The sequence below is a fragment of the Cherax quadricarinatus genome, chromosome 42 (assembly GCF_038502225.1).
Source record: "Cherax quadricarinatus isolate ZL_2023a chromosome 42, ASM3850222v1, whole genome shotgun sequence".
Taxonomy (NCBI): domain Eukaryota; kingdom Metazoa; phylum Arthropoda; class Malacostraca; order Decapoda; family Parastacidae; genus Cherax; species Cherax quadricarinatus.
In genome coordinates, this window is record NC_091333.1 from 6388127 (window position 1) to 6400626 (window position 12500).

The 12500-nt window shown below is 42.6% G+C and overlaps 1 protein-coding gene across 2 annotated transcripts in view; it reads right to left on the minus strand.

The window, feature by feature from the left end:
- The window catches only part of LOC128695529 (zwei Ig domain protein zig-8-like), a 136093-nt gene that overhangs the window by 69067 nt on the left and 54526 nt on the right, over positions 1–12500 (minus strand). For both annotated transcript variants that reach the window (XM_070093160.1, XM_053786207.2), the window contains exon 3: positions 8666–8853. In XM_070093160.1, the coding sequence (XP_069949261.1) occupies positions 8666–8853 (188 nt within the window). The remainder of the gene's footprint in view (positions 1–8665; positions 8854–12500) is intronic.

Genomic DNA, 12500 nt, shown 5'->3' on the forward strand with positions numbered 1-12500 from the left:
GTGTTTAACAGTGGGCGTTTCATAGTGGGGGTTAACAGTGGGGGTTTAACAATGGGTGTTTGACAGTGGAGGTTTAACAGTGGGTGTTTAACAGTGGGTGTTTAACAATGGTGTTTAATAGTGGGTGTTTAACAGCGGTGGTTGACAGTGGGGGATTAGCAGTAGGGGTTTAACAGTGGGTGTTTAACACTGGGTGTTTAACAGTGGGGGATGTTTAACAGTGGAGGTTTAATTAACAAACTTCTGGGCGAGCAAGCTCAGTGTTCCTTGATGACGACAATAACAAAAACAGTGACATAACAAGAACACATAAGAACACATAAGAACACGTGATGTGAAATAAGCAGAGGCCTCCAGAGAGTACACAGGTACTGACACAGGTGTTTCCTGAGGCCTCCAGAGAGTACACAGGTACTGACACAGGTGTTTCCTGAGGCCTCCAGAGAGTACACAGGTACTGACACAGGTGTTTCCTGAGGCCTCCAGAGAGTACACAGGTACTGACACAGGTGTTTCCTGAGGCCTCCAGAGAGTACACAGGTACTGACACAGGTGTTTCCTGAGGCCTCCAGAGAGTACACAGGTACTGACACAGGTGTTTCCTGAGGCCTCCAGAGAGTACACAGGTACTGACACAGGTGTTTCCTGAGGCCTCCAGAGAGTACACAGGTACTGACACAGGTGTTTCCTGAGGCCTCCAGAGAGTACACAGGTACTGACACAGGTGTTTCCTGTGGCCTCCAGAGAGTACACAGGTACTGACACAGGTGTTTCCTGTGGCCTCCAGAGAGTACACAGGTACTGACACAGGTGTTTCCTGAGGCCTCCAGAGAGTACACAGGTACTGACACAGGTGTTTCCTGAGGCCTCCAGAGAGTACACAGGTACTGACACAGGTGTTTCCTGAGGCCTCCAGAGAGTACACAGGTACTGACACAGGTGTTTCCTGAGGCCTCCAGAGAGTACACAGGTACTGACACAGGTGTTTCCTGAGGCCTCCAGAGATTACACAGGTACTGACACAGGTGTTTCCTGAGGCCTCCAGAGAGTACACAGGTACTGACACAGGTGTATCCTGTGGCCTCCAGAGAGTACACAGGTACTGACACAGGTGTTTCCTGTGGCCTCCAGAGAGTACACAGGTACTGACACAGGTGTTTCCTGAGGCCTCCAGAGAGTACACAGGTACTGACACAGGTGTTTCCTGAGGCCTCCAGAGAGTACACAGGTACTGACACAAGTGTTTCCTGAGGCCTCCAGAGAGTACACAGGTACTGACACAGGTGTTTCCTGAGGCCTCCAGAGAGTACACAGGTACTGACACAGGTGTTTCCTGAGGCCTCCAGAGAGTACACAGGTACTGACACAGGTGTTTCCTGAGGCCTCCAGAGAGTACACAGGTATTGACACAGGTGTTTCCTGAGGCCTTCAGAGAGTACACAGGTACTGACACAGGTGTTTCCTGAGGCCTTCAGAGAGTACACAGGTACTGACACAGGTGTTTCCTGAGGCCTTCAGAGAGTACACAGGTACTGACACAGGTGTTTCCTGAGGCCTCCAGAGAGTACACAGGTACTGACACAGGTGTTTCCTGAGGCCTCCAGAGAGTACACAGCTACTGACACAGGTGTTTCCTGAGGCCTTCAGAGAGTACACAGGTACTGACACAGGTGTTTCCTGAGGCCTTCAGAGAGTACACAGGTACTGACACAGGTGTTTCCTGAGGCCTCCAGAGAGTACACAGGTACTGACACAGGTGTTTCCTGAGGCCTCCAGAGAGTACACAGGTACTGACACAGGTGTTTCCTGAGGCCTTCAGAGAGTACACAGGTACTGACACAGGTGTTTCCTGAGGCCTTCAGAGAGTACACAGGTACTGACACAGGTGTTTCCTGAGGCCTCCAGAGAGTACACAGGTACTGACACAGGTGTTTCCTGAGGCCTTCAGAGAGTACACAAGTACTGACACAAGTGTTTCCTGAGGCCTCCAGAGAGTACACAGGTATTGACACAGGTGTTTCCTGAGGCCTTCAGAGAGTACACAGGTACTGACACAGGTGTTTCCTGAGGCATTCAGAGAGTACACAGGTACTGACACAAGTGTTTCCTGAGGCCTCCAGAGAGTACACAGGTATTGACACAGGTGTTTCCTGAGGCCTTCAGAGAGTACACAGGTACTGACACAGGTGCTTCCTGAGGCATTCAGAGAGTACACAGGTACTGACACAGGTGTTTCCTGAGGCTTCCAGAGAGTACACAGGTACTGACACAGGTGTTTCCTGTGGCCTCCAGAGAGTACACAGGTACTGACACAGGTGTTTCCTGAGGCCTTCAGAGAGTACACAGGTACTGACACAGGTGTTCCCTGAGGCATTCAGAGAGTACACAGGTACTGACACAGGTGTTTCCTGAGGCATTCAGAGAGTACACAGGTACTGACACAGGTGTTTCCTGAGGCCTCCAGAGAGTACACAGGTACTGACACAGGTGTTCCCTGAGGCATTCAGAGAGTACACAGGTACTGACACAGGTGTTTCCTGAGGCCTCCAGAGAGTACACAGGTACTGACACAGGTGTTTCCTGAGGCCTCCAGAGAGTACACAGGTACTGACACAGGTGTTTCCTGAGGCCTTCAGAGAGTACACAGGTACTGACACAGGTGTTCCCTGAGGCATTCAGAGAGTACACAGGTACTGACACAGGTGTTTCCTGAGGCATTCAGAGAGTACACAGGTACTGACACAGGTGTTTCCTGAGGCCTCCAGAGAGTACACAGGTACTGACACAGGTGTTCCCTGAGGCATTCAGAGAGTACACAGGTACTGACACAGGTGTTTCCTGAGGCCTCCAGAGAGTACACAGGTACTGACACAGGTGTTTCCTGAGGCCTCCAGAGAGTACACAGGTACTGACGCAGGTGTTTCCTGAGGCCTTCAGAGAGTACACATGTACTGACACAGGTGTTTCCTGAGGCCTCCAGAGAGTACACAGGTACTGACACAGGTGTTTTCTGAGGCCTCCAGAGAGTACACAGGTACTGACACGGGTGTTTCCTGAGGTCTCCATAGAGTACAAAGGTACTAACACAGGTGCTTCTTGATTAGCACCTCATGACATGACTTGCTACATGGTACCTGGAACAGCACTCCATGTGCTGATCTCGGAATTTTACGACTCACCTGTCATAACTTCCAGACCCTCACCCGTTCCATGATTTTTTTCCAGTACAAGAGTACACAAATGAAGTCCAAATGATCATATATGGAATGAATCAAGTCAAAAGGGTCACAGGTTAAACAGCGCAGGAGAACTATCTCACAGAACGAGAGGAACCTGAAGATTCGCGTGTGTTAGCGCCAGTTGACGTGTCGATTAGAGAAGAGAAGTCAGGAAGAAAAATGAGAGGTTGTTTACCTGGAGTCTACCTGGAGGGTATTCCGGGGATCATCGCCCCCGCGGCCCGGTCCACAACCAGGCCTCTCGGTGGATCAGGGCCTGATCAACGAGGCTGTTACTGGTGTATAGAGAGAACTTTCCAAACAAGAGGGATAATGTCACATGTTCTCTCTCTCTCTCTCTCTCTCTCTCTCTCTCTCTCTCTCCTTCAGGATAGTGCTGGGTTGTGTTGTCTTCGTCCAAGGCAGGAGAGATATCAAAGTTGGAGAAAACCAACCATCACCACTAGCACTCACAACCCCTGCTACCACCACAACCGATATCCAAAACTACCACTACCACCGCCTAACAACAACTGCCACTACCAACAGTCACCACTAACAACAATAACAAGAGCCACCACCACCAACCACCACTACTGTCACAACCATCAACCACCACCACCACTATTACCAACATACAATATCAACAACCACCACTATCAACAACAGCAACTACCACCACAATCAACAACAACAGCCACCACCACCACCAACAACCACCCCACTACCCACTAACAACATCCACCCCACTACCATTACCACCAACAATTCCACTCACGCCGGAGCACACGAAAATGAATCTGGCTGAGAGAGAGAGAGAGAGCGAGAGAGACAAGAGAACGACTTGAGAGATGCTCTGAGACGACCACCATCAACCTTCCTGCCTAATGAAACAACCAGCTCTCCTTTCTTTTCCCCAGCACTAAAACTGACACCATCCCCCGGGGTCCTCACTGACAATAACCCCTGGGAGCCTCACTGACTAACACTCCTTGGAATCCACACTGACAACATCCCCTTTGGTGTTCACTGACATCATCCACTGGAGATTTCACTGATAACCTCCCCTGGGGCTCTGCCCCTTGATTCTCAGAGGCAGGTATAATGCCTCCCCGTGAATATTCTTAATAATAATAATAATAATAATAATAATAATAATAATAATAATAATAATAATAATAATAATAATAATAATAATAATAATAATATTAATAATAATAATAATAATAATAATAATAATAATAATAATAATAATAATAATAATAATAATAATAATAATAATAATAATAATAATAATAATAATAATAGCGATCAATCAGCCTGTCTAGTCAACCTGCCTATTTGCCTGTCATTCTGCCTGTCTATCTTATCCTGATCGTCTATCTGACTGCCTATCTACCTGCCTGTTTATCTGCCTGTCTGTCTTCCAGTCTATCTGCCCATCAACCTGTCGCTATACCTGTCTATCAACCTGTCCTTTAGCCTCTCTATTCCTGTCAGCTGATTTGTCAACCTTTCTACACACCTCTTCATCTACTTACCAGCCGGTCTATCTGTCTATCAGCCTATCTACCCGTCTATCATCCTGCATATCAACCCATTAGATTGTCCTATCATCCCATCAAGCTATTCATCAACCTCTGTCAGCTTATTAATCAACCAGTCAATCTGTTCGTCAGTCTATCAGCATGTTAATCAGTCTGTCAGCCTGACAGTCATCACGGCTAAGAAACTTTCTGGGAGTGGGAAAAAAATATCACTCTTCGTTTACGCAAGTTTTGCGTCATACTGTTGAGCGTTGAAGAGACGCAGATTTTCAGTTTAGAACCACTTGTGTTCTGCCAAATGTTGTTTTTTAGGGATAAAACTCGAGGTTCAAGGTTCAAGTATAATAATAATAACAATAATAATAATAATAATAATAATAATAATAATAATAATAATAATAATAATAATAATAATAATAATGATGATAATTATTATTATTATTATTATTATTATTATTATTATTATTATTATTATTATTATTATTATTATTATTATTATTATTATTATTATTATTATTATTAATATAACCATAATTATAATAATTAATAATGATAAAACTAATAATAATAGTAATAATATAAATTAATGTTAATAATAATCACAATTAATAATAATAATAATAATAATAATAATAATATGATTGATAACAATAATCACAATAATAATAATATTATTAATAATAATAACAATAATTAATAGTAATAATAATAATAATAATAATAGTAATAATAATAATAATAATAATAATAATAATAATAATAATAATAATAATAATAATAATAATAATAATAATAATAATAATAATAATAATAATAATAATAATAATAATAATAATAATAATAATAATAATAATAATAATAATAAAAGGACATTTTCTCTAAATGAATTACTGACTAATATTTCTTTTATACACGTATTAAACTGTCTTAATGTTTTGTACAGGATTAAGAATATTTTTAGCTAAATATACAGACTAAAATTTTATAATATATACAAAATCGTAACAATAATTTTGAAAGGGGTGGAGGGGTAAGCCAGCGGAAGGTCTCGGTCAGTTGACCAAAAGCTCCAGTGGCGGGTCATCATATAATACTACTACTACTGTTAATAATAATAATAATAATAATAATAATAATAATAATAATAATAATAATAATAATAATAATAATAATAATAATAATAATAATAATAATAATAATAATAATAATAATAATAATAATAATAATAATAATAATAATATATTTTTTCTACAGGTACAAGATACAACTTATACAGACCATAGCTGACATCAAGGGCATATTACTATATAGAAAGCCATTTGTTATGCAGAGCATTTCGGACAAATTAGGTCAGTTTTGTCCCCAGGATGCGGCCCACACCAGCCGACTAACACCCAGGTGCCTATTTACTGACAGGTGAACAGAGACAGCAGGGACCCGTACCAAGCATCGAGCCACGGACCCTAGAAATCGAGCCACGGGACTAAGACCCGCGTCACGACACACTTGTCCTGTTTCCTGACAAATCTTACCTAACCTAATATATTGGGAGAAATATATCTGTGTGGGAGAAATATATCTATGTGGATCGCTTGTAAGGCCTAACATTTTTTTTTTTGGGGGGGCTGGGAGGGGCATAATGTCCTAAATTATTATAATCATTATTATTAGTGAACATTAAAATGGTATAAAATATCGACAGGTTGTTAGGTAAGACACATATGCAACAGTTAGGTATCTTTATTTCGAAACGTTTCGCCTACACAGTAGGCTTCTTCAGTCGAGTACAGAAAAGTTGATAGAAGCAGAAGAGACTTGAAGACGATGTAATCAGTCCATCACCCTATGGAACAATGCTCTTCTCCAGACTGAGGGACTGACCACCTCAAAACTTTAAAGGTGATGGACTGATTACATCGTCTTCAAGTATCTTCTGCTTCTATCAACTTTTCTGTACTCGACTGAAGAAGCCTACTGTGTAGGCGAAACGTTTCGAAATAAAGATACCTAACTGTTGCATATGTGTCTTACCTAACAATATTATTAGTACCTCTTAGAGGTCGATTTGTTTGTATACGAGGGGAAAGAATATTGTCATCTATTGTCCTGTGGAAAATATCCATTAATAGATATATGTCACAGTTACTTTGATACGTCTAGGTCTTTTGCATTGTAATCAGTACATCATCAGGAGCTTGCAATGTTGCAGGAATAGAGTAGGGGGTCCAGGCGGAAATATTCCGGGGAAACAACTCTCTCGAATCTGCCTGGACTTCCTCGTCTGTTTCTGGAACATTGCAGGCTCCTGATGATGTGTTTATACCGACACGAAAGGCCTAAATCTATCATTCAACTCTCCCTTTAATTATTTTGCAACTTTTATAGCTTCTTTGCATACATACATAGAGAGAGAGAGAGAGAGAGAGAGAGAGAGAGAGAGAGAGAGAGAGAGAGAGAGAGACAGACAGACAGACAGACAGACAGACAGACAGACAGACAAACAGACAGACAGACAGACAGACAGACAGACAGACAGACAGACAGACAGACAGACAGAGAGACGGACAGACAGACAGACAGACAGACAGACAGACAGATAGACAGAAACACAGACAAAGATAGAGAGATAGAAAGATAGAGAACCTTGTAAAACCTTTTATATGAGAGAGAGAGAGAGAGAGAGAGAGAGAGAGAGAGAAGATGATGATAATGATGATCACTCTGATAATTGCCATGTTAGCTTAAATATAATTAGCAAACACAGCAATATGTTATGGTGAGGGAAAATTAGTTTATTATTTTATTTTTGTTTATCCGCAACAAACACAAACATGGACGCATAAAAACACTCGCATGAACAAACTCATTTGCATAAAATACACTCACGCATGACTTTACAAATAAACAAATATTCTGGGCTTACGGCGATGAGGTGAGTTTGTTGGTGTTTGTTGTGTGGGTGTGGGGACCTAGAGTGTGGGTGTGGGGACCTAGAGTGTGGGTGTGGGGACCTAGAGTGTGGGTGTGGGGACCTAGAGTGTGGGTGTGGGGACCTAGAGTGTGGGTGTGGGGGCCTAGAGTGTGGGTGTGGGGACCTAGAGTGTGAGTGTGGGGACCTAGAGTGTGGGTGTGGGGACCTAGAGTGTGGGTGTGGGGACCTAGAGTGTGGGTGTGGGGACCTAGAGTGTGGGTGTGGGGGCCTAGAGTGTGGGTGTGGGGACCTAGAGTGTGGGTGTGGGGACCTAGAGTGTGGGTGTGGGGACCTAGAGTGTGGGTGTGGGGACCTAGAGTGTGGGTGTGGGGACCTAGAGTATGGATGTGGGAACCTAAAGTGTGTGTGTTGGAACCTAAAGTGTGGGTGTGGGAACCTAAAGTATGGGTGCGGGTACCTAAAGTGTGGGTGTGGGAACCTAAAGTGTGGGTGTGGGGACCTAAAGTGTGGGTGTGGGAACCTAAAGTGTGGGTGTGGGAACCTAAAGTGTGAGCGTGGGGACCTAAAGTGTGGGTGTGGGGACCTAAAGTATGGGTGTGGGAACCTAAAGTGTGGGCGTGGGGACCTAAAGTGTGTTTGTGGGGGAGCTAAAGTGTGGGTGTTGGGACCTAAAATGTAGGCGTGGGGACCTAAAGTGTTGGCGTGGGGGAGCTAAAGTGTGGGTGTGGGGACCTAAAGTGTTGGCGTGGGGGAGCTAAAGTGTGGGTGTTGGGACCTAAAGTGTTGGCGTGGGGGAGCTAAAGTGTGGGTGTGGGGACCTAAAGTGTGGACGTGGGGACCTATCACACAATCGTGAGGACCTTTCATAAAGTTGTGGGGACCCACCATACAATCATGGGGACCCACCATACAGTCATGGGGACTCACATACAGTCATGGGGACCCACCATACAGTGGTGGGGACTTACCGTCTTATCACCCAGTCTGAGGACGTAACAAGCCAGAGCGGCGGTGTCACCAGCGTGGACGGTGACCGTGGCGTTGTGACGACCCAGGAAGGTCGGGGGGACAGCTGGGGACTCACTGGTGACGGGTGACTGCTCCGTGGTAACCAGGGGCGCCTCGATGCTGGGGGCGAAACCCCCCGCTCCGAAAACTGTAGATGAAATAGGAAGGAGTTGAATAAGGGTATTTATCATCAATTAGGGGCATTAATAATCAATTAGGGGTAGTCACCACCAATTATGGGGTAATTATAATCAATTAGGGAGGAAATTATCATTAGTTATGCGATATTTATTATCAAATATAGAATAATAATCGTTGAGGGATAATCATCATCGACTGGGGGATAATTATTATTAGTTAGGGATAATTTTAATCAAGCAGGGGATAATTATCATCAAATAGGGATAATTATCACAATTAGTGGATAATTATGATCAATTAGGGCAGGTGAGGATAGATATACCGAGAAAGGTTAGTGTGGCTGTGGGATAGGACAGTAGGGTTACAGGCAGTAGCTACTGACACAGACAGTACACAGTAGTGCCTTCTGTGACACTTCCCTGTTAGAAGCCCAATATATATATATATATATATATATATATATATATATATATATATATATATATATATATATATATATATATATATATATATATATATATATATATATATATATATATATACATGTATATGTATAGCTTAAGGTACTATTCCCCAGTGAAAAAACAAATCTTGGTTGGGTTACAGGTTATGAATCTTCTCCTCTCTGTGGTGCAGTGGTCGAGGGCTGGACAGGAGACTTGAGGCTTGACAGAGTCGTGAAACTGTTGCACTTGTGTATAGAGAGTTGTTCATATCTTTTTTTTCAGCTCAGAGTTACCCCATTATCGCGTGTCTTGGGTACGAGCCTGCCATTCCCCGGGTGTTACACGAGCTGTGTGGGTTTACCGCTTCTCCCTGATTGTAATGCAAGCAAAGATGTGGGTTTTTATTATTATCGTTGCTTTCACCTCTGCTTTCACCATTGCTTTCACAGTTACTTTATTGCTTTCACAATTGATTTTATCTTTCACTCTGGCTTTCACTTCTGCTTTATTGTTTTTCACTATTCCTTTCAATATTGATTTTAATCACTTACTTTCATCATTGTTTTCACCCTTGCTGTCAGCATTGCTTTCACTTTGGCGTTCATTATTGCTTTCACTCTTGCTTTCACCATTGCGTTTACCATTGCTTTCACAATTGCTTTCAATCTTGCTTTCACCATTGCTTTCACCCTTGCTTTCACCCTTGCTTTCACCCTTGCTTTCGCCCTTGCTTTCACCCTTGCTTTCACCCTTGCTTTCACCCTTGCTTTCACTCTTGCTTTCACTCTTGCTTTCACCCTTGCTTTCACCCTTGCTTTCACCCTTGCTTTCACCCTTGCTTTCACCCTTGCTTTCACCCTTGCTTTCACCCTTGCTTTCACTCTTGCTTTCACCCTTGCTTTCACCATTACCTTAATTATTTTTTCACCAATTTTTTCTTTACCTTCGTATAAATAAATAAGTCGAAAATCTCTATAATTCTTCCAGATAGAATTAAAAAAAAAAGCAAATTCTATCAACCATTAAATATTTATTTGTAAACAAACAGCATTACCTCTAAAATAACACTGAATGCAATTTTTTTTTACCTGCAAAAAACGCTTATAAAGCTGGGAAAATAAAAAAGCTTTCAAGCGTGTTTATTCTTACATGCTGGAGGAGGGAATATTTAAGCTGTTATTCAAAGCTGAAGTTTTTGGAGTAATAGACGAAATGCAGTGTTTTTGATAGATCTGTTTTGCAATGCTGGGAGGATTGGTAGTAGTAGTCTCTTTCTCTCTCTCTCTCTCTCTCTCTCTCTCTCTCTCTCTCTCTCTCTCTCTCTCTCTCTCTCTCTCTCTCTCTCTCTCTCCTCTCTCTCTCTCTCTCTCTCTCTCTCCTCTCTCTCTCTCTCTCTCCTCTCTCTCTCTCTCTCTCTCTCTCTCTCTCTCTCTCTCTCTTTCTCTCTCTCTCTCTCTCTCTCTCTCTCTCTTTTTTTTTTTTTTTTTTTTTTTTTACACAGGGTTTGACAAGGTTAAGGATCCCTAGCTTTATTGACAGCTATTTACAGGTTAAGGATTCCTAGCTTTATTGGCAAGCTAAGAGCTGTTACCTACATCAGCTCATTTGAAAGCATTTTTATTGTTATGAGACATACAACTAGGGAACAGGATGAGGTTGGAGCCATCTGTGGGCCAGCATTTTCATTTGATCAACTGACTTTATCTCGTTGACATCTCTCTCTCTCTCTCTCTCTCTCTCTCTCTCTTTTTCCTACGTCTTAGTCTCCGGTGTTCTCGGAGCCCCAGGAGAACACATGCACATAACACATCATAACAGCACATAAAACACCATAACATACAATAACACCACATAAATAACACCATAGCACACAATAACACCACATACACTGTAACACCATATAATACACCACAACATAAGACCATTGCACTTAACACACAATAACACCACATAAGACACAGTAACACAACACACAACAAAACGCATAAAAACACCGTATAACACATTATAACACCAAATATCACATTAACACCCCCACCCTCCCTTCCAACACTCCATAATATATAACCTCAAAAAACACATGAACACCAGTCAGCAACAACACAGAGTTTAAAGGGCATTTTAAATGAACAAATTAAGAGTTTCCCTTTAAATGGCGAGAAATACTTTACAAGACTTAAATCCCCGAGCGTAAATTACCGGGTTGAAGGTTCCAGCTCAGAAGTACTCAACTATTGAGGTATACCTGGAGATACCTGAAGAAGGTCTCGGAGGTCAACGCCCCAGCGGCTCGGTCTGTGACCAGGTCTTTTGCGATGCAATTTTTTTTTGGGGGGGAGAGAAAAAAAGGGCAAAAATCTGAAAAATTCCCTCTTAAATTTCTTCCCGTATACGGTAGACGTTTTAGATTTCAGGAACCTTCATTCTGATAGTTTTAAATCATGGTATAGCAAGATTGGACATTTTATTTCGTGGTCTTATTGACTGTTGGACATTAGTAGATGTACACACAGAGTAAATACGTAATTATAAACGATCTCAGAAGTAGACATGTTCTGGAGAAGGTACAGTCAGAGTGTAGTTGCTGTCTGCTGCCCGTCTTGGTGTATAGAAGCTCACTTCCCATAAGAGAGATAAGATAAGATAAGATAAGATTTCGTTCGGATTTTTAACCCCGGAGGGTTAGCCACCCAGGATAACCCAAGAAAGTCAGTGCGTCATCGAGGACTGTCTAACTTATTTCCATTGTGGTCCTTAATCTTGTCTCCCAGGTTGCGACCCACACCAGTCGACTAACACCCAGGTACCTATTTGCTGCTAGGTGAACAGGACAACAGGTGTAAGGAAACGTGTCGAAATGTTTCCACCCGCCGGGAATCGAACCCGGGCCCTCCGTGTGTGAAGCGGGAGCTTTAGCCACCAGGCCACCGGGCCACCGAGCAATATTATGCAGTACAGTCGCAAACAGGAGCTATGCAATGTTGCAAGACAGCAACAGATGAGAGGGAAAATTCTCTCCGAGGCAAGGCAGAAGGTACCTTCTGTCTTGCTTCTGTAGAAATACAAGCACCACAATGAAAATACAAGGATCCCAATGGAAATACAAGGAACCCAATGGAAATACAAGGACCACAATGGAGATACAAGGATCCCAATGGAAATACATGGAACCCAATGGAAATACAAGGACCACAATGGAAATACAAGG